Here is a 27,177-nt window from a genome sequence, read left to right as displayed (position 1 = left end):
TTAACTTTGTTCAAAACTTCAGATGACATTGATTAATAATTTAACCATAACTAAAACAATTAATATTAAGTTTCACTGTCAAAGAGGAAACTAAAGACCCCACAAGACCATGCTGGTGAACCAGCTTCACCACTTCTGTTTTGCTTGAGAACAGCATGACTATTTTTTTTGTCCACCAGTTAGACCAGCACTATACCAGCACTAACCAGCATAAACCAGCTTGGAAATCATGCTGGTTTATGATGGATCTCTTTCAGCAGGTCTGGTAACAGAATACAGGCTTGACTCCCGTTGCACATTCATACAGATGCTACTGTAAGTTACTGTGTGAACGGGGCATTTCAAGTCTCACACCTGTAAGTAAATGCGGTTGTCAATCCCAAAAACTGACAGTGTGAACGTAGCCTATGTGTACTTCATCGCTACACCACTGCTGCTCCAGCACAACAGCACACCGCAGCATGAGCGTCTGCCAGTCAGAGCGTCTCGCTGCATCTCTTTCTCACTGGTGTGAATGCTCTGCTGCCCCTGTTTACACACACATTCTTAATAGCACACATCCGCACACACACCTTCACATTCATCTCGCTTCACCCCTCCACCCTCCAGCTCACACAGACGTCCACCCACTCGCTGTACCTTGCTTAAAAGAGAGACAGTTCAGGGGAAGAAGAATGTCCCCAGACAGCTGCAGAATTGCTAGTTTCTGTCAGAAGCAACTGAAGAAGCTCTGGAAGGGACATCCAATTCCAGAAACATTTATTGACACTGTAAAAGTCTGAGACGACTCTGGAACAGGAAAATTAGATCCTAGGCTGATTGGCTGATGGAAGCATATTTACTTGTTCCAGACTATTACGTCAAAGGCAGTAAACTAAAGATGATTAGTTAACTCTGAACACAGCCACATAACCAATGATAAAAGTGTGTTCACACATATGCAGTTAGTTTTTCTGAGGTTTTCTTCTGAAATGTGTAACTTTGGTTTCAGTGGCATTTCATAAGTTGTAATTTTTACTTTAAACGTGCAAACGTTCTGATATGAATTATCTTTCTTTTCTTTTTTTACATCACAAAAAACAGCTGTTTCTGCAGGGGTGTGCAGACTTTTTATATCCACTGTATACTATATATTATTTAATCTTGAATAAAATTATAATATTTTGTTCCTCCTCTAAAACAACTATTTTTCATGAACCAATCAATTCCTAGATTATTCCCTTGTTTTTCTAGTTCTAGAGTACATACTGTATGTGTTGACTTTAATTTTGTCATCTGCAAAAATCTTGTGAATATTTGATATATCACCCAGTCCTATGTTTAATCTTTTTTATGTTACATTACAGTTCATAATTTTGGGGTTCATATGATTTTTGTTTTTGAAAAAATATATCTTATGCTTACCAAGGTTGCATTTATTTGGTCCAAAATCTAGCAAAAACATTGTGAAGTATAATTTAAAATCACTGTTTTCTATTTTAATATATTTTAAGATGTAACTTATTTCTGTGATGCAAATGCTCCTGTTACTAACGTAACCTCAGTTACCTGAGATACGGGAACGAGCATTGCGTCAGTCTCTTGCGTCTGAAGCCTGATTGGTTCACGTCTTGCACTTTTTCTCGACTGAACAGCAGTAACGTCAACTCGTGCATATGCGCGGTAGCACGGCAGGATACACAATGCTAGTTTCCGTATTTCAGGGAACCAAGTTTACGTTAGTAACCGCAGCATTCCCTTTTCAGTACAGTTCACTTCGGACTGCTTCAGTCTCTGACGCATAAGGAGAACGCACTGCAAAACGCCGTGCTACTAGTGCAGAACAGAAGTTCAGTGAGGAGGCAGGCTACTAGAGTCAAGGACTTGGTAAAAAAAAACAAAAATGGTAGGCTGGGGTACAAAACCAGAGCCTGTGGACATGGTTAACTCCTTAGGAAAAAACTCTTAGGGCGGAGACCGATTTAGGCAGACAGAACCCGCGCCTGAAGGCTCGGGACATCCAAGTTGTAGAACCTGATAAAGGTGGACGGCGAAGTCCAGCCGGCCACCCACAGATGTCAGCCATGGATATTCCGCTAGACCAGGGATAGGCAACATCGATCCTGGAGTGCCACTGTCCTGCAGAGTTTAGCTCCAACCCTAATCAAACACACCTGAGCAAGCTAATCAATGTCTTCAGGATTACTAATGCTAAAGGCAGGCGAGTTTATATCAGGGTTGGAGCTAAACTCTGCAGGACAGCGACACTCCAGGATCGACGTTGCCTATCCCTGTGCTAGACCATGCCCAAGAGGAAGCCATCCCTCTGGTGGAGTGGGCCCAAGGACTTGTAGGCTAGCGCTATTGTGTCCACTATCCAGTGGGGCAGTCTCTGCTTCGTGACTGGCAGCCCTTTAGAGCGTCCTCCGAAGCACACAAACAGCTGCTCCGATTGCCTGAATTGGCAAGAGCGCTCAATGTACACCCTAAGTGTACCCGGGGACGGATTGGGTGTGGTGTCCGTTCACCCTCAACAGAGAGGAGAGCAGAAAGTGAGAAAACCTTCACCCTCAGCAGTGAGGAGATCAGAAAGTGAGATAACCTGAGCCTTAAAGGGTGTGGAGAGCACCTTAGGCACATAGCCGCATCTGGGTTTATCGTCTCTAAAATCCAGTTCGACACGCCCGGAATGGCTTCTCAAGCCTGGCTTCGGGCAGCAAGGGGTTGGAGAGCCGCTGCTGGGGGCTGACCCTTGCGGCATGATTTTTTATTTGGCTCTCTTTAACAGCGGAAGGAGGACTGGTTAGGCATACCACTGGTGGGGTGGACACAGTACCAACAAACACAGCGCCTCCAACGCCCGGACTGGATAGGGGGTTGGGAGGTGAACACATGGTCTCTTGAGGGTGGTCCGGCCTTGGTGGGACTTGGCCCCCTCCTCCTCGTGCCCAAAGCATTAGTGACTGCTTGGGCTGCTCAAAATGGAAAGCGCTTAGCTGGGTGCAAGTGCTGCTTCACCTCTTGTCCGCTTTAGGCTGGGGATGAGCGGGTGCGGGAGCTGGCATGGTGTGCCGCTGAGTCGACGAGGGCGACAATAAGCAGAAGAAGAACTCGCCTACAGAAGTAGGAAGTGGCGCATAGGCTGCAACGCCCTTCAGGCCAACGTGAAACGCTCAGCAAGCCTTGCAGAACCGAATAGGCCAGAGGAAGAGACAGGGGAGTCAAGAAGGGCTGTCTTGTCAGCTTCCTTGATCTCCAAGTTTACAGTGCACAGACATGAACCAATCAGGCTTCAGTATTCCGAGAAAACCCCAAGAGTTTCCCCATACGCATCAGAGACTGACGCTATGCGAAGTGAACCGTATTGGAAGGGAACTGAATTTTCAGCAAGCATTACTCTACTCTTTAGTGTCACATGAGCGTTCATAAATCCTTTTAATATGCTGATTTGGTGCTCAAGAAACATTTATTAATATTATCAATGTTGAAAACAATTGTGCCGCTTAATATTTTTGTGGATAGCGTGATACTTTTTTTTCAGGATTCTTTGATGAATAGAAAGTTCAGAAGACTTTGAAATGGCAATCTTTTGTAACATTATACATATCGCTACTATCACTTTTGATCAATTGAATGCATCCTGGCTAAATAGAAGTATTCATATCTTAAAAAAGGAACTTACACCAAACTTTTGAAGTGTAAATATTTATAACGTATTGTTAGGTTTTGAATTAAGTAGTAAGCAGAAGCACTTCTTATTCAGAACGTTCTTATTCTGTCTCTTTTTTGGTGCATGTTGCACTGTAGTTTATTATTTTTTCTTGTCTTTGCGTGTTTTAGTCTTCTCTTTACCAAAGTGAAGCTGGAGGAGGTTTTGTTCGGACCTGCTGCAGCTTTACAGACCTGTGCAGAAATGCTGCAGTTGTGGCAAAGTCGCTATGATTTTACCCGACTCAGGTAATGTGTGTGTATGTCACGTCTCTGTTCCAAAAAACTCTGATTAGTTTTGTTTGATCATTTGATTAAATTGATTAAATTGTTAAAGTTTATATAAATTTGTATTAAATCAAAATCCCACCAAAAAGAAAAAAGAAAAAGGGAAAACACTGAATTTAGAGAAAAACATAAAGGATTTAATGGGGCCCCAAATTAAAGGGTAGCTACTCTGCGGAGTTTAATTTGGAACAAACAAGTTTATATGTTTACATTCATTCTCAAGGTCTAACAAATATGTGGAAAGCATTTCCTTCCCCTTTAATGGTAGGTAAACGTATATCGGGATGAATATCAATATCGTATGAAAAAATATACGCTGAGGAGGACTCCAGCCTACAAGCCTCCAAAGAACTAGACTAGGAAGGACACAGTCTCACTAGGATGCAGGCTTCCATTTGTGAAGCAACCTATGGCCGTGTGTCCACCAAAGTGTTTTAGCAAGCTAATAACGCCAGGGCTCTTCTGAAAACATGTTCCTGCGGGCGCTTCAGCGACGCAGCATTGTTTTTCAGTTGAGACCGTATATGTGCAATATGATATGGAATATCTGCAGAATTGTTACTAATATATCTGATTTCCCAGATAGTATGTTTATGAATATAAAAAATGTCAATACAATGTAAAGTATTTGCTTTGGCTTTTGTTTTCAATGGTTTTGTTCCGTTGTTCTCGTCTGTTGCCATTGTCCCAGCAGGACGTGGTTGCTGTGGTATTTGTCCCGCCCCTCCTCCACTGTGATTGGACGGCTGGGTAAAAAGTGACAGTGATGAGTTCTGCGTTTTACCAAAGTTGAACATTCTTCAGCTCTCGGCGACCGGAAAAAAAACGACGATCGCTCAGCTCCCATTAAAAACAATTGGAAAATTAAGCTAGCCTCAGAAAAAAACTGTTTGATGGACACACGGCCTATATGTCCTGATTTGTTTCTGTAGCTAGTAGATTTGTTTATTTCCTCATTTAGTCTGTGTATTTATAGCCCAGTATTTCCATGTGATCGAGATGTTGTGATTTCATGTGTTCCAGTGAGGAGGATGACACTAGTAGCATACCCCCTGATCCAGGCCCACTGAGCAGGAAATCCAGCGGCCTCCATCTTACCCTCCCAGACTTCCAGGAGATAGAGACCGGTGTGTATCATGAGCATGTGTGATTGCATGTGTGTTTATGTAACTGAGATGTGTGTCATGTTGTGTCAGGGTCTCAGAGCGCTCCGTCTCTCGCTGTGTCCCGTCTGGAACAGGCCATGTCGGAGGTGTCGGCCATCAGCTCCACCCACAGACACGGCCCTGCCTACATTTGGACCACCCTGGAGCGCATCTGGCTGCAAGCAGGTACGTCGTAAGTGTAGAAATTACACTTCTTTTTTGAATATAAATTACCGCTTTGATGTTTGCAGTACTTTAGAAGGACATAATTTGCCTTATTTTCCTAGATGACGTCAGCTAAAAGTAAAGTGTTTCATATGCAGATCTTCTTACATTTGAATGAAATATCAAGTTTGTAATTGTTTTTTGAGATTTTTTTCTGTACTCATGTTGACTTTAATACATTTGGGAAGTCATTGACGTACTATGACATTATTTGGATGTTATTTTTGCGTTATTTATATGCTGCTCTGCATGAAATGCGTTTCCCAGGGATCTTATACTGAGTGTTTGTGCCCTCTTGTTCCCATTCCCAGCATTCCTCTGGCATGGGTTCATTTCCTGTCTAAAATGGGACATATCCTGGTTCTATCAAAATTAGTAAATGTGAGAGCACAAGAGTGGCCCATTGAAAGAATGGGCGTGATGTCACACTGATAGTTCAAAATAGTACTGAGCGCAAGGGCCCACTGAACACAGTCCACCATGTAGCACATATTTTTTTTACATCAGCTGTCATTTGTAATCTGTCAGTGTTTTTATGTGCTTTGTATCAGAATTAGCCTGCCAAGCCAGACCTACATCAAGATGTTAGGTCTGGGAACTCACAATTGGCATGCCTCAATCCGAGGGGCGGGATAAACAGTTGTCTTTCAAAATCCCTCTGCACGCAATAGGATAGCGCTACAACAGAGCAATGAACGGCTGTGGATGAGTGAGTCCCGTGCGTTTTCCCACCAGCGGAGCTAGTTGATATATTAATAAACTTTTGCCGTATCCGGTCGTCAAAACTCCGAACACATCTTCCTTTTTTAAGAATGACTTAAGTGACGTTCTCTTAACTCCAAGTCCTCCAGAGTCGCGGCCAAAGACGATTCGAAAGACCGCTGTTCGCCAGCTGCATCTTCTTTGTTTTCAAGTAGCAGGGAAATCACTTATGGAAATCACGCGGAACCGTCACAACTCTGCTGTCATTATGTTAAGCCCGCCCACCAACTCTATACACGATGTGATTGGCCTGACCAGAGTTTGTTTTTTCCAGCTCGCAAGCCAACGGAGAGTTGCTAGACCACACTGGCTGCAAAATATTTTTTGCTGCCGCTAGGGTGCGTCTAGGTTTCTAGGGTATATCAGAATAACATATTATAATAAATCATTAAAATGTTTCAAATAAATGTATTTTTATTTATAAATGTTTAATTTCATTGTTATCCCACTCAGCATGTGTTGTCTGTGAAGAAACAACATAGCACAAAACTGTGTTTGCAGTGCAAAGGCAGCTATTGATGGAAATAGATGCAAGAAAGGCCTATCACAACTAAGTATTATGCAAATAATTACCAGAAAGAAGACCAGTAACACTTCAGTATGGAGATATTACAACAACGCCAGCACTGTTACATTTTGAATGTTGAACATTTCAACAAAATCAGTGGGAGATCTTATATTTTAAAACCAAAACATTCGCAAAATTTTGCTATGGGATAAAGGTCCATTGTCTATTATCAATAGTGTAGCGATGTATGAAATGCAGCTCAAGCAAAGGTGACTTTCAAACTAGTGTTATTTCATTATTAAAGTATTTAATAATATTTTGAATTAGCTTTTATTTTTACATTTACAGTTTATGGGCCCTATCTTGCACTCGGCGCAAATGACTTTGTACACTGACGCATGTATCATTCCTATTTTGCACCCACGCAAAGCGGGCTTTTCCCTCCACAGACACACGTCGGTTAACTAAGAAATACACTTGCGCTCCCCGGGGCGGTTCAGCGCAAAAAGGAGGCGTGTTCCGGCGCAAACTTTCCCTCATGCTATTTTGCTGTTCTATGTAACAAATGCGCCACTGACCAGAAAAAAATAGTCTAAAGTCAGTGGCGCGTTGCGCATTGTTCATTATGCTATTTTAAGGGCGCATGCTTGGCCATAATCAATGTAGCGTGTGCACAACGCGCATACACTTTGATTCTCTCATCTAAGCAGCAGTTTTCATTTTTGCAAATCATACATTATTACGATAGAACGATAGATAGATAGATAGATAGATAGATAGATAGATAGATAGATAGATAGATAGATAGATAGATAGATAGATAGATAGATGGATGGATGGATGGATGGATGGATGGATGGATGGATGGATGGATGGATGGATGGATGGATGGATGGATGGATGGATGGATGGATGGATGGATGGATGGATGGATGGATGGATGGATAGATAGATAGATAGATAGATAGATAGATAGATAGATAGATAGATAGATAGATAGATAGATAGATAGATAGATAGATAGATAGATAGATAGATAGATAGATAGATAGATAGATAGATAGATAGATAGATAGATAGATAGATAGATAGATAGATAGGCAGGCAATTTATTATAAAAGCATACATGTAGCTTACACATTTACCCAAATTATCATACGCCTGTTTAACAGAAGTTAATTTGGGTGGGTTTCTACATCCCCAATGTCACTTCTCTGTGTTTTACGGCCCTGACGAGAACGTTGCTCTCCTCGGCTGTGAACCGCTCCTGGCGCGCGCCTGGCAAATCCGCCGTTATAATAGGAATCCGCTTTAGAACAAGCGCGCCTGCTCTTAAAGGGAATGTGAGATGACGCTCTGATTGGTTTATTTCACGTTACGCCCAAACCACACCTATGAATAATGAAGCTACTTCAGACCAACCCCTTTTAGATTTGCGCCAGGCGCAAGAGGCATTTATCCCGCCGGGAAAATAGCAACAGCGCCGGGATCCGCCCACAAAGTTACTTGCGCTTTGCGCTTTGACACTTGCGTTTCAGATCGTTAAAATAGGGCCCTTTATATTAAAGGTGCAATAGGTGATTCTCTACAGAAAAATGTTTTGTTATGCTGGTTGAAAGTCTCATCCTGATAGCAATCACTATGTTAAACGGTCTAAATGTATTTTTATAAATATATATCGTCTGTGGAAAGTGTAGGACTATAAAATGTTTGTTCAATTATTGCATTCGGTCTGAATGAATTGCTACTATGTGTTCCCTGTCAGTCGACGTGCGTTTTGCATACCACTGCGCAGCCTGTTCACATAGACCTCATACGTCATCAGCGTGTTTGGACGCCGATTTGCAGTGAGGCTGGGATCGTATGCTTTTAATGGTAGCAGGCTAAAGTTAGCATTTCCCAGATCAACTATTGCACCTTTAAGTTTTAGTAATTTTGTTGTGTTTTGACATTTTTATTAGTTTCTGTTTTAAAAAAATATATATTTCTATTTAGCGTTAATTTATTTGTATTTCAGTCTTAGTAATTTTATTGCTTATTTTATTTCATTTCAGTGTTGTTTCAAAAAATGTTTTTCTGAATCTGCGTAGGGAAATCTTTTGCCCTCACTCAAACTTCCGATTGCTTGAATTCCTATTAAAATTACTGGCCTGTAACAATTCAGGAGCAGCAATAAATGTGACCGCACCTTAAGGCTGCAATTATCTACGAAACATAGTTGGAATAAGTCTGTATGTTAAGCAGTTCAGTCTGAATTAATTGCAGATAGGTGTGAGGAAAAATGTAAATACACTGCAGCTATCTTGGAAGCACTATACACGTATGCAATTTTCAAAACTACCCTTTTTTGTGTGTAATAGCTGCCTAAATTCTCCAACCCGTGATTCTGTTTGAACAAACAGAAATACACAACAGGCAGCCGTTGATAAGAACTGTTTATTTGCTGTGGTGAGTCCTAAATGCTAGAGTAGAGCTGCAGATGCTTGTACAGCACCCTACACATGGCCTTATTTAGACATGAGCATGGATATCCCTCTATGAGCCTGAGTGTGAGATTTAAGGGGAGAAAGGGGAGAAGGTCATCGTGCATTTGCGATCGCAAATATGTTGCCTAAGCTGCATTTTAAATCATCTAGACAGAACAAAATGCGGCATTCGTGCGATTCTCCTGGTTGAACCACAGCTTGTCTGAAATGAAGCATGTTGGTATTCACTCCTTTACTCTGTCAGAGTTGTAATGCTGTGGCAGCAGATCCGTCTTTGAGGGTGTTGATGTTCCAGATGGCTGTGTCACGGCCGTGAAGTCAGAGACGTTTCATAAAGATGAATCATCATGCACTCGATTAGAGATAATCTCACAATAAGAGAATCTCACGATATGACAAAGCTGTCACTGAAAAAAAGAGAGTTGTAACTGTAATAATATCATTTTAGTGTAATGTCACAAAAACAATTATGCCATCAGAATGGTTTATTATTGTTCTCATTGATCTCTTGTATGTTTTGTGATGCCGTGCCGACCAGGGGAGCTGTTCATCGCTGACGGGCGGATGAAGGAAGGTCAGTTCTGTGTGCAGGAGGCAGGAACTCTCTTCCCCACCTCACACTCAGTGCTGCTGCTCAAGGGCCGTGTGGCTGAGCTTAGGGGCAACGACACCGAGGCCAAGAGCCTGTACGATGAAGCTCTCGCCATCAACCCCAGAGGACACCATATACTGCTGCACCTGGTGAGTGACACACATCCACAGACACATGCTGTGCATCACACTCTCTCACTTTAACATCTTGAACCCTAAAACTAATATATATTTACTTCCACTTTGATGCCCCGAATAGCGATCTGACCCAATACCACCTCGTCCCCCCCTATTTTTTATACAGTATATATTTTTTATACACTCACCTAAAGGATTATTAGGAACACCTGTTCAATTTCTCATTAATGCAATTATCTAATCAACCAATCACATGGCAGTTGCTTCAATGCATTTAGGGGTGTGGTCCTGGTCAAGACAATCTCCTGAACTCCAAACTGAATGTCAGAATGGGAAAGAAAGGTGATTTAAGCAATTTTGAGCATGGCATGGTTGTTGGTGCCAGACGGGCCGGTCTGAGTATTTCACAATCTGCTCAGTTACTGGGATTTTCACGCACAACCATTTCTAGGGTTTACAAAGAATGGTGTGAAAAGGGAAAAACATCCAGTATGCGGCAGTCCTGTGGGCGAAAATGCCTTGTTGATGCTAGAGGTCAGAGGAGAATGGGCCGACTGATTCAAGCTGATAGAAGAGCAACTTTGACTGAAATAACCAGTCGTTACAACCGAGGTATGCAGCAAAGCATTTGTGAAGCCACAACACGCACAACCTTGAGGAGGATGGGCTACAACAGCAGAAGACCCCACCGGGTACCACTCATCTCCACTACAAATAGGAAAAAGAGGCTACAATTTGCAAGAGCTCACCAAAATTGGACAGTTGAAGACTGGAAAAATGTTGCCTGGTCTGATGAGTCTCAATTTCTGTTGAGATATTCAGATGTTAGAGTCAGAATTTGGCGTAAACAGAATGAGAACATGGATCCATCATGCCTTGTTACCACTGTGCAGGCTGGTGGTGGTGGTGTAATGGTGTGGGGGATGTTTTCTTGGCACACTTTAGGCCCCTTAGTGCCAATTGGGCATCGTTTAAATGCCACCGCCTACCTGAGCATTGTTTCTGACCATGTCCATCCCTTTATGGCCACCATGGGAACACTTCCCTTAAATCTTGATGTACTTGTTACATCATAAGAAGAATCGCATCTACGCTAATATTAGTGTCTTTGTTTATCCCGAGGTTTTCCCGCAGCCTGCCGGATCCAGGCCGTATCCAGATCTGACGAAGGAGATTCGCCTGGACCCGATGACAATGCAGTGCTGAAGTGTCAACTATCCTCTCCCTATGGAGGATCCCTTTTCCCACCCTACAGTTAAAGCGTTGTGAATTTCGGTTCGCGTACCCCAAAGTGATAAAATAAAACAAAATTCTGTATCAAAATTTATAGGCAAGACAAGTTGTTTGTTTAGGCATGGGTTGTATGGAATTACAAACCTGCGCACATATTTTCAAAAGCACATAACTATAGAATCAATTCTGAATGTGCATGTGAACGCCGTCAGCGTTAATCACAGGTTCGCGTTTAAAGTCTGATCATTTCGACGGAGGTGAATCAATCAAAAAAAATTAACTTTAGCTGGAAATAACATTATTCAAGAACCGCTATAAAGCCAAAACAATCTCTGTTACCTTAAATTATATTTTTATCTCTGTAAAGCTGCTTTGAAACAATCCATTGTTAAAAAGCGCTATATAAATGAAGATGACTTGCTTGACCATGTACCATCCTCTGATGGCTACTTCCAGCAGGATAATGCACCATGTCACAAAGCTCGAATCATTTCAAATTGGTTTCTTGAACATGACAATGAGTTCACTGTACTAAAATGGCCCCCACAGTCACCAGATCTCAACCCAATAGAGCATCTTTGGGATGTGGTGGAACGGGAGCTTCGTGCCCTGGATGTGCATCCCACAAATCTCCATCATCTGCAAGATGCTATCCTATCAATATGGGCCAACATTTCTAAAGAATGCTTTCAGCACCTTGTTGAATCAATGCCACGTAGAATTAAGGCAGTTCTAAAGGCGAAAGGGGGTCAAACACAGTATTAGTATGGTGTTCCTAATAATCCTTTAGGTGAGTGTATATTCTTTTTATATATCTTTTCACTTCACATAATTACATGTACATGCTACTTTCTGTTTTATGTGTTTTGTATTGATGGTATTGTCTAACTGTATTTTGTTCTATGTTCTGCTTTAACAAAAAAGAAAAAGAAAACAAATTATTTAACATTATTAGTTATCCTATAGTGTCTTGCCTTAAAAATAATTTTTAATTGAAGTACTTAATAATGAAAATAAATAAATAAACAAAAAGCTAAATAAAAATATAGAACAAAAGCACATAACAAAAATACTAAAACTTCAACTAAAATTAAAATAGCATAAAATATAAAAATAAAAGTTCTCATCAATTAAATTAGTTTAAAAATTAATTTAGAATATTAATAAATACTATAGTTGTATATAAATAAACACTAAAATAACACATACTAAAATAATCCACTGGTATGAGACTACATTGAAAGTCTGCCATTTTAGTCATTTAATAATAATCATGTGACTTTGTACAGACGGTCAGACGTTCTTGCTTCCATAGAAGCTCATGATGCTCTTCTGATCATTTTCAAATCATGTTAGAGAACAGGATCTTGAGAAACTTGTGGAGTTCATGCAGCTTCAGTGCTGCTGTTATTAAAGCAAAAGAGAAAAATACAAATATTAAGAGAATATAATTTCATATTAATGCATTTTTCATAACGTATAAAGCTTTGAAGGTGATTTGGGATATTTTGATTAAGTCGTTGCATATGCAATTTACTGTACATACAGTACAGTATGTACATCTTTACAACCCACAGTGATGTGTGCTAACATTAGCTCTGCCTCCACTCTCTGCTCTCATTGTGACTGCATAATGTCAGGCCCTTCATTACTCATCTTCTGTGGAGTAACCGAAGTGAAGCTAGGCCATTTTCTTCCTATTTCTGGCCAATCAGAGTACGCGTCCCCACTATTTTTGGACAAAAGACATAAAATATCAATTCCCTGAGCTGATGAGAACTAATTCTGTGCTTGCTGGTGATGCCCTGCATAGTTCACACACACACACACACACACACACGCATGCACACAGACAGCCTGTCTTCATCAGAACGTCACACCACTGATTTCTCTGACTTGAGCTGCTATGATTGAACTGAAGTGGAGTTTTGAGGGAATTCTCTAACTGGATCCAATAGGGAGAGGTTAAACATTTCTGTTCATTATGACTAGAGAGACCAGCGCTCTCGTTGCGCCCGTCAATCCTCTGAGAGACAATATATTTCAGAGCCTATTTTTTCACCTACAGTACTTCTAAAAGTAGAATATTATGACACAATTTACTCACATGTTGTTCCAGAACCAGGTAAATCTCATGGAAATATTTCCAATTCACACAAGTCAATGTAACGGAAATAGCAACAGATATTTTTCTTCTGTATTGTGACGTACATCTGAGTGAAAAAGATACAATTGTTGGGTGGGACTTAGCTGTCCATCGGTTGTTGATTGGATCGAGGTAGATCTGAATGTTGTCAGAATTATGTTTAGTTTCATTGGGGTTTTGATCATGTGTTTAGGTTTCTGGAATATCTTTTCAGTGTAGCATTCTCCATACCCTTGATAGTTTCCTTGGTTACTCATTAGTTAATTATTATGTTCACATCTCTCCCATTTAGTTCACTTGTTAACTCTGTGCATATATACACTCACCTAAAGGATTATTAGGAACACCGTACTAATACTGTGTTTGACCCCCTTTCGCCTTCAGAACTGCCTTAATTCTACGTGGCATTGATTCAATAAGGTGCTGAAAGTATTCTTTAGTTGGCCCATATTGATAGGATAGCATCTTGCAGTTGATGGAGATTTGTGGGATGCACATCCAGGGCACGAAGCTCCCGTTCCACCACATCCCAAAGATGCTCTATTGGGTTGAGATCTGGTGACTGTGGGGGCCATTTTAGTACAGTGAACTCATTGTCATGTTCAAGAAACCAATTTGAAATGATTCGAGCTTTGTGACATGGTGTATTATCCTGCTGGAAGTAGCCATCAGAGGATAGTACATGGTGGCCATAAAGGGATGGACATGGTCAGAAACAATGCTCAGGTAGGCCGTGGCATTTAAACGATGCCCAATTGGCACTAAGGGGCCTAAAGTGTGCCAAGAAAACATCCCCCACACCATTACACCACTACCACCAGCCTGCACAGTGGTAACAAGGCATGATGGATCCATGTTCTCATTCTGTTTACGCCAACTTCTGACTCTACCATCTGAATGTCTCAACAGAAATCGAGACTCATCAGACAAGGCAACATTTTTCCAGTCTTCAACTGTCCAATTTTAGTGAGCTCTTGCAAATTGTAGCCTCTTTTTCCTATTTGTAGTGGAGATGAGTGGTACCCGGTTGGGTCTTCTGCTGTTGTAGCCCATCCTCCTCAAGGTTGTGCATGTTGTGGCTTCACAAATGCTTTGCTGCATACCTCGGTTGTAACGAGTGGTTATTTCAGTCAAAGTTGCTCTTCTATCAGCTTGAATCAGTCGGCCCATTTTCCTTTGACCTCTAGCATCAACAAGGCATTTTCGCCCACAGGACTGCCGCATACTGGATGTTTTTCCCTTTTCACACCATTCTTTGTAAACCCTAGAAATGGTTGAGCATGAAAATCCCAGTAACTGAGCAGATTGTGAAATACTCAGACCGGCCCGTCTGGCACCAAAAACAACCATGCCACGCTCAAAATTGCTTAAATCACCTTTCTTTCCCATTCTGACATTCAGTTTGGAGTTCAGGAGATTGTCTTGACCAGGACCACACCCCTAAATGCATTGAAGTAACTGCCATGTGATTGGTTGATTAGATAATTGCATTAATGAGAAATTGAACAGGTGTTCCTAATAATCCTTTAGGTGAGTGTATATGTGGCGAGCAGGACGAGGTCGAGGGCCGTGTGAGGACGGCGCGAGCCCTCGACCACGGCCCTCGACCTCGTCCTGCTCGCCACAATATACTCCCTGTTCTGTTTAGTTCCTTGTCGGCTCTCATCCTTGTGTTATGTGGTAATAATTATCTGTGTATTCTCCAAGTGTTTATTAAAGTACCTTTGTTTGTTAATTCCGCGTCATGCATCTCCTTGAGACCACGATATGCATGACAAATGTGAGCTTGCAATCTGTTGTAAGAAAGGGGTGACGTTTAACTAGACTAAATGATTGAAGAAGTCTGGAATACATCACAAGAGAGAAGTCTGTCATTTCATTGGAAGATAGAGTTATTACCCCCCCCTACCCCCCCCCCCCCCCCCCCCCCCCCCACCCACCCCTCCAAAAACACACACACACACATTCCTTAAGAGAAAGTTAGCCACTGCCATCTGTTCTCCCTCGATCTCCTGGGACAGGACCACTCCAAGCCTCCTGTCCGACGTGTCAGTCTGCAACAAAAAAAAAAGGAAGAGAAAGGTCAGGAGAGTGTAATTGCGGCCCACCACACAGAGCAGCCTTTTCCTGGGTGAAAGCTTGCTGACACCGCTCCGTCCACTGGACCGGATCTGGTGCTTTGTTTTTAGTTAGGTCAGTCAGCGGGCTGGTGAGGTCCGAATAATTTGGCACAAACCTTCTGTAATATCCCGGAGAATCTTAGAAAATTGGGCGGCACCTGAAAGGAAGCATAACAAATTGGTGCAATCAAAATGGCGTTGTGAAGGCTGTTTTTCCTTTGGATATAGGCGATAAGGAGATCTGCCAATACCTTTCAGTTAACTCCAGTGTTGAATAAAAACGAGCTGTACCAAGCCGATAAAGTAATTCTTCAACCCGCAGCATTGGATATGCGTAACATTTCGACACAACATTCACCTTGCAATAATCCACACAGAATCGTACAGAGCCGTTGGTTTTAGGCATAGGTTTCTATAGGTTCTATTACTCCCGTGTCTAGCATCGCATTTAATTCAGTCTGAACCTCCTTTTTTTGTGTTTAGGTAAACGATACTGCCGGCTGTGCACCACCACGCCCTGCTCGGTCTTAATATGGTGGTGAATGAGATTAGTTTGACGTCGCAATTTTTGGCGTCTTCATGAAAGAACTTCCGAATCATGGTTTTTAACGTGCGATTTAATCATTCCACCAGGCCGGTTGTTTTTGGGTGATAGACGCTGGTGCGAATCAATTTAATGCCCAATAATTTGTAAAGTTTGTGTAATGTTCATGACATAAACGCTGTGCCCTGAGCAGTGAGAATCTCTTTCGGGATTCCCACTTGGGAGATTAAATGAAAGTGCGTCTGCTACACTTTTTGCGGAAATGCTGCGGAGCGCAACTGGTATTGTGTTGCATAGTCCACCAGCACTAATGCAAAGCGATGCCCACGTGCGGATCGTTCTAATTGCCCTATGAGGTCCATACCAATTCTCTCGAAGAGTACCTGCATTTGAGTAAGAGGGCGCAAAGGCGCATTTGGGGAGGCCGGTGGATTCATCAATTAACATTCACGACAAGCCGCGCACCATCTGTGCACATTCTCACGAATGCCCGGCCAAAAGAATCGGGTCCTGAGACGATTTAGTGTCGTTGCTTGTCCTAAATGTCCTGCCATAGGATTACAGTGAGCCGCCTGGAAAAGCATATCCCTGTGGCTTTTTTGGTACTAATAATTGGGTTGTATCTTAATTTGTCTGCGTGTCTTGGGTCACTCAATACAACCTATCTTTTAAAATAGCTAAATATGGATAGGAGAGTGGTCGAGCTGGTTGAAGCTGAAAGCAAAAGCATGTTTTAATGTCTCATCCTGAGACTGTTCGAGAGGAAAGTCATCACGCTCTGTGAGGATTAGCCTCTCAATAGCGCTCTGTTCCCCTGGCTGCACGACCTCACCCCTTTCATGCTCTCTCTTACCACAAGAGACATCCGCACACAAATACCCCAATAATTGGCTAAAAGCTGGCCAATTTGTTCCTGATATTAGCGGATGTCAAAAGCGTGGGTTTACTGTGACCAACACACTATGTTAAATTTAATAACAGCAGGCATTACTGGATATTTCACCACATCCCCATGTACACACTGTACCTGAACCATGCAGCTCTTATCCAATGCCTCGGGCTGAATCAGGCTTTGATGAATCAAGGTTTGGTTACATCCTGAATCCACCAAAGCCTGATAAGCATCCCCCCTTAAAACTCACAGGTATTTGATACAAGCCAGCTTGATTGGGGACAGCCTGCGGGGCATCCGAAACCCAGATCAGTGTCCCCAGCTTCATCACCAGATACCTGTCAACAAAGTGTCCCGGGTCCATGCAATGCCAACAGGCCAGCCAAGACCTCCCTACCAGAAGTGGGTCAAGGAATTGACGTGGAGAGAGTGGAGGAATGGGAGCTAATGCTGCACCTGCACTCTGGGCAGTCCTCTCTTGCCAGCTGGAGGTTCAGGAGCCGAACCACCCCTCCATCAGGGTTGGGCTCGAGGAGGGAGATTTACACAGGAACTAGGGAGAGGGACCGGTTTAGAGGAAAAGAGAGTGGTAGAAAACATTTGGGAGGGGAGAGAGAGAGCGACAGATGGCAGAGATTCGCCGATCCCGGGGCACGCCACCATCTGGTCCTCCGCCAGTTGAATGGCCAGGTCCAGCGATGTCAGGCAGTGGCACTGGACCCACTGCACGGTCTTCTTCGGCAGTCGCGCAAAGGAATTACTCCATAACCACTCTGTCGATGAACTGCTCATCGTCGCTTCCCCCAGAAAACAGCCATCTATGGCATGCGTCCCAGAGCTGTTGAGCTATTACGAAGGGCCGGCCACTCTTGCCCTGGTCCAGTGATCAGAAGCGCTGTTGCTCTGGGCTGAGGCCCACCCACTGTAGGTTGGCTCGCATCAGGTCTTCATCGAGCAGGAGGTTCTGGACTGGCAGCTGCTGGGCTGCCACTTGCGCCTCTCCCTAAAGCGACTGGATGAGGTGCACCGGCCAGTGGGCTTGTGGCCATTTACATGCCTCCGCGGTTCTCTCAAAGAGATCAATGAAAGCCTCCGGGTCGTCCTCACGTGCCCCATCTTCGTTAAGGGCATGTGAGTGGGCGGGGTATGGTCATGACTGCAGCAGCTTTTCTTCTTCCTTCCCGGGTTTCTGCACCAGTGTGATAATGTTCAGAGTAAGGAAGGAAGAAGACATGGTCAGCTTACTGAGACTTTTGCGTTTATTTGACTCTTTCGATAAAACAAAAAGAAACGCATCAACAGTATTTACTTTAGATAAAAGCAATCAGCATCTCCGTTTGCAACGGCAGTTAGTCTCCAGACATTCTCACAAGCCCCCGTGCCAGCTTCCCGTTTCCTCGTGGCTTTATCTGGTCTCTCCACGCCAATTAATACAACAAGACAGAGGTGTTCATTTTGCACTTGACCTACTCATGCACTGCTCGTCTCCTGTCTCTCTCTCCCGCTGCAGACCTTGCTGAACCACGCCCCCTCGCCACAAACACATATTTAGAAAATAGAGTGTATTTCAAAATTCAAAATTCTCATTATTATAATACAATTTCTATTAAGTTAATGGAAGTTATTCATTAGAAGTATTTACATGTATTTGTTTGTTCATTGAATTGGTCAAAATGTTACAAAATATATTTCTTTTTTAAATAAATGCTGTTTAACTTTCTATTCATCAAAGAATCATGAAAAATACACTTTTCGTGTCACTTGAAAGTGTGAATCACTTTTTTTTACAGAAATATGAATCAACACAGCAGTTTTCAACATTAATAATAATAAGAACTGTTTGAGCACCAAATCAGCACAATACAATGATATCTGAATGATCATGTGACGCTGAGGACTGGAGTAATGGCTACTGAAAAATCAGCGTAGCCATAATGAAAGCTTACACTTACAGTCAAGTCAAGTCACATTTATGTGTATAGCGCTTTTTACAATACAATACAGCATATATTCATCTGTTTCTGTGGGGGACATATGAACGTGTGAATGAGTCATTACTCAGGGCATCTGGATGGGTATTTTTTTCATTTAGGGTTATCAGCTGATGTGAGTCAAACACGGTTTCTCTGAAGTCTCTGTTCTCGTGTCATATGAGTTTAAGCACACTGAGCGCTGTGACTCAGCACCTCATAATTTTCTCTTTCTGCCAATACATCTGCCTTCTTTGAATCTCTGGGTCCTTTCTCTGTGTTTCTATTGCTTTCTCCCTCCCTCTTTCTATCTCTGTCTTCTTTCTGGTTCTCTACCATTGCCCTGTCAGTTGATTAGATAATGCAAATACATTATTTATAACACTTCACTCCTTCTCAGGCCTTTATGGGATGCCTAGCAACCAGGCAATTGTATCATACGGTGCAAGATATCTGATAATGAGACATAGAACCAGTGTTAAGGCTGTTTCACACGAGATGTGGCATGCATTATAATCAGTCGAGGCAGAGTGAGCTTTACGGTTTCACGAGCTGATGTTGCTTTGCTCATTAAGTAAATTCAAGTCACCAATGTAACATGTTGAATTAGGGCTGCCTGGATGCTTTTTATTGTATTTTATATTTTGAGAACCACTTGGTAAGGCTGTTAACTCCCAAACTCAACCCAGGGCTACAAAAAAAAAAATCCAAGGCATTAGATATACCATGGAACACAGTGAAGACAGTCATCAACAACTGTAGAAAGTACAGGGCATCCCTTCATCCAAGCCTGGCTAAAGTTTGCAAAAATAGCTTTGCAAAAATAGCTTATATCTATATTTGGTTTTATTTTACTGTAAAATTACAGTAATAAAATGTATGTTTTAATTTCTTCATTTTAAAACATTAAATCATCTAGCGTTTATTTTGGCGAAAAACTGTATAGGGCTCCTCCTTTGTTGACAACAGGTTTATATATGTTTTCATTACAAATGTAATGATGTTTTTATGATGTTTTATGATGTAATGGCCGGCGCATATAAGCGACCCAAACTCGGCGCCATTCACTGCGGCACCCAGGGAGCAATTGGGGGTTAAGTGCCTTGCTCAAGGGCATCCTCAGTCGTTCAATACTCTGCCGGTATTGAGAATCGTACCTGCGACCTTCGGGGTTACAAGTCAGAATCTCTAAGCATTAGGCCACAACCGCCACATCTACAAGATGGTACTCCGGTAAAAAATGCATGCAATCTTATGGTCTACGGTAATAAAGTAGCACAACCTATTCACTGCTTAAATAAATTTATATATTTAATTCATTATATTTAGTACACAGAATTGGTAGTGTGTTGAATCACTCGAGTTTTTATAAAGAACATTATCATCCAACATCAGTGCAAATAGGCTTTACATTGAACATAAACCAATATACTCAGTGGGTAGCACTGTTGCCTCACAGCAAGAAGGTCCCGGGTTCGAGCCAAGAGTCTTTTCTGTGTGGAGTTCGCATGTCCTCCCTTTGTCTGCGTGGGTTTCCTCCTGGTGCTCCGGTTTCACTTTCCCCCCACAATCCAAAAACATACAGTATAGGTGAATTGGCTATACTCGAGTGACCATAGGAGTGAATGTGTGTGTGTGAGTCCCAATCCATGGAATGGAGAGGGTTGGGGAAAGACCTGGCAACCTACCCCATTGCCAAGAAAATCCATCACCAAGAGTCAGATACGACTGAAATGGTTAATGAGAGAGATTAAATCAAATGAATATAACATAATAATAAGTTATCGCTCTACCTCATGTCCCACATTGTCCTGCAAAATCAAGTCTGCTGACCTGCAACAAAGCAATAATCAGGTCATCCTCAGAGCAGATGCAGAGATGAGTTTGTGTGGAGCAAACACCGGATCAAGAGCTGTGGAAACAGTGCCTCGCTTTGCTCTGAAATGCGCAACTCATTTATTTCATTAAATTTTTTTTAGCATTAAAGTTTTGATAATTATGCTAAGCCATATCACGATTTAAATTTTATTTTGATTAATTGATCAGCCTTACAAGAGGAACAGGAAGAATGAGTCACTGCATGTGTAAATGTTCTGGCTTTGTGTTTTTCTGTAATTCTAGTAGTGTTTGTACATGAATCAATGGTTTGTCTATGTTAGGGTTCTCTGCTTGCAAACACACTGTGTGTGTATTGTCTGCCTAGTAGCTGACACTTGTAATCGTATCTGGTCCCAGCTGAATCGGATCAGCATCCTGTTGGATTAGCAGAGTTCAGATGCAGGGCCGTGACCCTACAGCAGTTCTTCAAGTGCCACCTCTGCTACATCCATATGAAAATGAGGCAATTTACGCCCAAATGTGCTAGCCTCAAATCTGTTTATATTTTAAACCCCCCTTCTTGTGCTCTGCTGTTCAGTCCTCCAGCTATAAGACCCATAAACACCTGAATCACCAGAACAGCCTCTTACTGAGCTGTGATTGGTCCACAGGCTTTTCAGTCTGTGTATTCCTGCAGCTGTGTTATGATCATTCTTTCAAAACATGCCCTGCCTGTGGCTGCTTCTTTCACTCGTGTCTGTGAGAGCCTCATTTCCTGCCTCGCTTTTCTCTCTCCCCAGCGGAGTCATTCTCTCTGATGTGCTTTTGAAGTGCCTGCATAATCAGCAGTCATGTGCCGCAACCCAGAAATACAACTGCATGTGTGCTGAAAGAGGGGACGATGAAATGTAATTGCAATGGGTAAATCATGGTGGTGTTGGCGGGATTGGGGAAAGTAACACAATTTAACTCTAGGCATATCCACCAACTCGCTGTGCACATACACTTTTGTTCTAAACCCACTTTTCATCTCATACCATTGATTTACAATGTAAATTTTATTGAGATTTCAGATTCAAGAAGCTTTGTTGGCATGGGGAAATAGCTTCACGTTGCCAAAGCATTTGTAAATATACATACATACTGTACACATTTACAAAACAAGTCTTATTTATCATCAATATTTCTGGCTCATTTTCCAGGAAATGAAGACTGTACATTTTAAATGTGTAATATTATGCTGCAAATTAGGTCATTGTGTGTAGTACTGGGCAGTAATTTACAATAACATTTATGTATTTGGCAGACGTTTTTAACTCAAAAATAAAAAGTTTCACAATTTTTTAGTTCATGCATTCACTGGGAATTGGACCCATGACCTTGCTTTACTGTTTGAACTGTAGTATTGTCCTGAAAATTCTGAAAAATATATTTTAACCTTTGACCATATTTGATATACCTTGATATTTATGTACTTGCCCTCCAAATTGCCTTTAAATCAGAGAAATCATAATTTCATTAAAAAGTCAATTATTGCGAAGTCAATTTTAGTTGAATGTTAATTTAGTTAAAAAATTATTATAAAGCATTTTTCTACACTGTATTTCACCAAACAAACACAATCAAAAATGTTCATAATTTTTATGCATCAAAATAACATATGGTGTTACACAGTGATGTTTACCTATATATACTTAAGTTTTTTTTAATCTAATATTTACTTAAGACATTTTTTAAAAATCCGGGAAATCCGTTTTTCAGTGATAACATAAATATGGTCATTATTTTTTCACCCATAATGCTCCCCAATCCCCCCCAAAAAAGATTCTCATCAGTGTAATGCAAAGGGTGTATATTTTTAAATTATCCAGTAATTTTATACTGTATATATATTCAGTTTATACTGTAGGTCTTGATATTAAATATTGAGTACTGTAGAGCACAGATTATTGTTTTTTTCAGTAATGAGAGTTTAATGAATATCACCAATGAGAATAATGGGAATAACAAAATGGGATATTGGGAATTACTCAAAATTAAAATGCAGGCCCAGCTCCACAGGGGGGATTTTCCCATCCTGCCCCCACACCAAAAAAACGACATATTGCAAAATTGGTGCGATGTTCAATTCAGGCCAATTCAGTTCAATTTTGGTATCAAAAATCTGCTTGTTTTTTAGAAACTATAAAGCAGTATTAGAACGTGACAGTGGTCTTCATAAATTCGAATGATTTTAAACCGTTCAAGCGCAAGACTCAAGACAGCGCCTCATTACCGAACTGAGTTCTCTTTTGCGTCTTCACTCTTAAACAGATGAATACACACACAATAATAATAATAAACAGAGCAATTCCAATAGGGTCCTCACACCATCGGTGCTCGGACCCTAGTTGGGCTACATCAAAATGCCTGTTTTGGCAAGTATCCTGGTAAGCCCCGTTTTAACTGCGTTAAAATAAAAAGTCTTAATGAACGTAAACAGTTGGGAGAAAATCTGATCCGTGTCGGATCTGTGCATTTGATCTTAAAGTGACAGTAGCTTAGGCCTAATATAGGCTACCTGCTGCTGTCTTGTGTCATTAATGTTAATTAAAGAACAAAATAAAATAAAAATAAAAAACTCTTGACTGATCTTGACCAAGCGGCAACCTTCCTGTCTCTCTTTTGAAACCAACATGGAAGTGACTTATCGACTGGCCACTAGAGACAGGCTGCATAAGAGTGTCAATCCCATAGACCATAGAATACTGATTCCAAGTTGACCCCTTTCCACTTTACCCATACCCTTATAAATAAACACTTTTATTTATAGAGCAATGTATAACATCAGCACACCATCACAAACTCCCTACACTCATATTTTTTCTTGCCCGCAAGCATTTTAATTTTTAATCTAGAATATATATAAAAAATGAACAGTTCAGCAAAAATACATTACACATCAGTACAAAAGCAGTATAACTCTCCCTCGCTTCCTGTCCACAGGGGAAGTTGTTGGTGCGCACAGGCCGCGTGGGTCTCGGGGAGAAGATGCTGAGGGACGCGATACAAGTGCATAACACGGCACACGAGGCCTGGAGTGCCCTAGGGGAGGCGCTACAGAGCAGAAGCTGCTCACAGGCTCCCGACTGCTTCCTCACCGCACTGGAGCTGGAGTCCAGCTGCCCTATCCGGCCCTTCACCATCATCCCACGAGAACTCTGACACATCTATGACACTCGTACATATGGAGGGAATGCTGGCTTTCAATCACTTTAATGACACATACTGTATAACAAAAACTTTGCACTTTTGGCTCTTGATTGAAAGGGAGCGTGATCGCATTAGTGAAATTTCACAAGCAAACAAGGTCCGTCGTGAATAGAGTGGCGATGCATGAAGCACTGCTCACCCAGTTTTCTGTTGATCAAGTGGCAAATGAAAAAATATGAGAAAATTCAATGTGGGACTTTTTTGACGTCACACAAAATTCCAAACTGCGCGAATTCCCATTGAAACGTCTGCGCTATTTCACAGAGCAACAGAAAATGTGACCTTAAAGGGATAGTTGAAGAATGAAAATTAGCCCATGATTTACTCACCCTCAAGTCATCCTCGGTGTATATGACATTCTTCTTTCAGACGAATACAATCTATAGTTATATTAAAAAATGTCCTGGCTCTTCCAAGCTTTATAATGGCAGTGAATTGCTGTTTCTGTTCTCCACACGGCTCCGGAGGTTTAATAAAGGCCTTCTGAAGCGAATTGATGCGTTTGTGTAAGAAAAATATTCATATTTAACACGTTACAAAGTAAAATTCTAGCTTCCAGCCAAACGAACATACGGATTCTACTCCTAATGCGCAACTTATGACATCAGAAGTAGCGTAGTGGGTCATGGCGTAGCGTAAATATCAGCAATACGTTGCATTACTCCCATAAGTTGTGCTTAGACTTTATCCGTATGCTCGTTTGGCTGGAAGCTAGTTATTTTACTTTATAAAGTTTTAAATATGGATATTTTTCTGACACAAACGCATCGCTTTTGAAGGCCTTTATTAACCCCCGGAGCCATGTGGAGCACTTTTATGATGGATAGATGCACTTTTATGGACTTCAAAACAGAAACAGCAATTCACTGCCATTATCAAGCTTTGGAAGAGCCAGGACATTTTTTTAATATAACTCCGATTGTATTTGTCTGAAAGAAGAATGTCATATACACCTAGGGTGGCTTGAGGGTGAGTAAATCATGGACTAATTTTCATTTTTGGGTGAACTATGCCTTTAAAAGCCTGTTCAAACCAACAACGATAACTATAAGGATAACTATAACTATAATATTAGCTTCTACACCAACAGAATATTTGTTTATTATAAGAGCACTCTACAATTTTTGTCGACTGCTACTTTAAATGCTTGGACTCTTTATAGTCAGGTGGATTCTGATAGACTGTCAGTGATTCCAACAATGTTGTTCTTATTTATCTTGACAGTTGTGTTGTGGACTTCCATATTCTCAAATACAACGTATGCGACAGAATGACTGAACACATAAAACATTTTCTTTCTATCTGCAATATTTTTGTGCACATGTGCTGCAACATGTTCAGATACTGAGTCTTGTTTTTCAGGGACAAAATTGTTGAATTCTTTAGTTCATTTTAAATTCTTTTAGTATTTATATACCCGGTAATCATCTGTACTGTATGTTGGTTAAAGATTGTTCTTATAAAGAGTGATTTTTGCAATCCCAGTGTCATTGTTTTCTGGTGGTTTCATTCCTTATCAGTTTCGGTCCTGTAGCTCCACAGCACTTAAATATCTTATGTAACGTTTCCAGTGCTGTTGGTGGAGAAACTCTTGGTCTTCTTTCTCTGGGGCGGCTGCGGTTGCCTAGCAGCCGAGCCTTGTTTGAGTTTCTGGGGAGGCTGTTGGATCTTCAGCACGTGGGTCTAAAGCCTCGTGGAAAACAGCGCTGTGCTATTTTAGCCAGTTCTGTTTGATGACGGGATCAAGATGTTAATTAGGGAGAGCATTGAACAAATGCATAGACCATTGAGTTGGGTTATGTAAGTGTTATAAGTGGGATTCTTGTTTACTTGCACACATCTACAGTATACATGCCCACTGTTTCTCCTGGCACAGTTTAACAAGTGCTCTTGAAATTGTATCTCTATTATCCTCCCATTTCTATTGTTTGAAACCGGTCTTTCTGGCCTCTCTGCATGTTTTGGCATAGTATTGTTTTGAATCACTTCCACATAATATTTTATAGAGCTTTCTCTGTTTTAACTATTGCTGATGCATAATTCAAATGCTTGACTACAGGAATAAGAAGGTCTTACTAAATGGGGCAATGACATACTTTTTCTGTTCTAAAATACATTAATATGTCATTTAAACCGGTATAAATACACATTCACGTTGAATCTGTTTGCAAAAGTTTATAAACGTTTTTCATGGCTGGGTTATTGCAGGTTGTCAAATACAAACGTAATATTACTTAATATTATTGATTTTGAAAATCATAAATGTGTTCATGCTGCATGGTAATATTCAATTTAATATTTGACAGTTATAGCAGCTGTTTTTTTTATATATATATATATAAAATAAGCATTTTCATACGGAAGCCCTAAACCGCAACGTAAATTTTTTTTGTTGAAAATTACGAGAATAAAGTCGAAACATTACGAGAATAATGCTCACAAGATTATATTGTTTAATGGTATTCTATGGTCATATTTCACCCATAATGCAAAACAAATAACGATATATACACTGCGTGCAGAATTATTAGGCAGGTTGATTTTCTGATCACATTTTTTTTCCAGGCACATTTTACCAATTCCAAACCACATTAATCTTAATAACTACTATTCATTTTGTATTTAATCATTTATAAGTGATATATAATTGTTCATGAAGGTTGGAAATGAAAAACGCCTTATATTCAGGTGTGCATAGGCACGTTTTCTTTTACAGATAAAATAAGCCGAAAAAAAAGTCAAAATTAAGCTGAAAAGTCAAAATTATTAAATGCCCATGAGAAGGATGCAATACTTGAAATTGCTGTTAGGGCATGACCATTGGACAGTGGAATGCTCATTGGGTCAGCAGGGTCAGACAAAAACAGGTGGAGAAGAAAAGACACATGTTAACTGAACTAAGGTGAAGAATTAAGTGTGAAACCATCAGGAACCCTTTAGTCTCCAGCACCACCATTTTCCAGAACTGCAACCTACCTGGAGTCTTCAGAAGTGCAAGTTGTCAGGATCTCAGAGACTTCGGTTAGGTAAAGAATCCTAAAAAATGACCCACACTTAATAAGAATCACAAGCTGAAGTGTAGTAAACTACATGTCTTTTTTATAGACAGATTGAGAGTGACTCTTGAAGGACCAGCAGCACATCCTCTTGTACCACTGTTTAAATAATTCATCTTCCAGAATCTGGCAGTAAGTTTTGGGAGTTCATTTTTAGTCCATCTCCTCACTGAAGTCTGTTTTGCAGAGATGGACTAAAAATGAATCATTCTTAAATGCTGATTTAATGCTCAAGAAACATTTCTCATTATTATCAATGTTGAAAAGAGTTACTTACATTTTCATTTCAGGATTCTTTGATTAATTGAAAGTTCAA

At 41.0% G+C, this 27,177-nt stretch overlaps 1 protein-coding gene across 3 annotated transcripts in view; it reads left to right on the top strand.

Moving 5' to 3' along the window:
- Positions 1–24,142, top strand: part of ttc7a (tetratricopeptide repeat domain 7A) — a 74,504-nt gene extending 50,362 nt beyond the window's left edge. The window contains exons 17-21 of one of the 3 annotated variants that reach the window (XM_056272414.1): positions 3,820–3,936; positions 4,999–5,102; positions 5,172–5,306; positions 9,640–9,842; positions 23,539–24,142. In XM_056272414.1, coding sequence (XP_056128389.1) covers positions 3,820–3,936; positions 4,999–5,102; positions 5,172–5,306; positions 9,640–9,842; positions 23,539–23,757 — 778 coding nt within the window. In that variant the 3' untranslated portion in view covers positions 23,758–24,142. Of the gene's footprint in view, positions 1–3,819; positions 3,937–4,998; positions 5,103–5,171; positions 5,307–5,656; positions 5,826–9,639; positions 9,843–23,538 lie in introns of those variants that run through there. The other 2 variants (XM_056272415.1, XM_056272416.1) reach the window with 2 other exon arrangements.
- Positions 24,143–27,177: the final 3,035 nt, after the last annotated feature.

This window comes from Rhinichthys klamathensis, unplaced genomic scaffold (genome assembly GCF_029890125.1).
Source record: "Rhinichthys klamathensis goyatoka isolate OS25496 unplaced genomic scaffold, OSU_Roscu_1.1 h1tg000338l_1, whole genome shotgun sequence".
NCBI classification, from domain to species: domain Eukaryota; kingdom Metazoa; phylum Chordata; class Actinopteri; order Cypriniformes; family Leuciscidae; genus Rhinichthys; species Rhinichthys klamathensis.
Note: the sequence above shows the minus strand (reverse complement) of the source record. Positions and strands in the feature narration are given on the sequence as shown.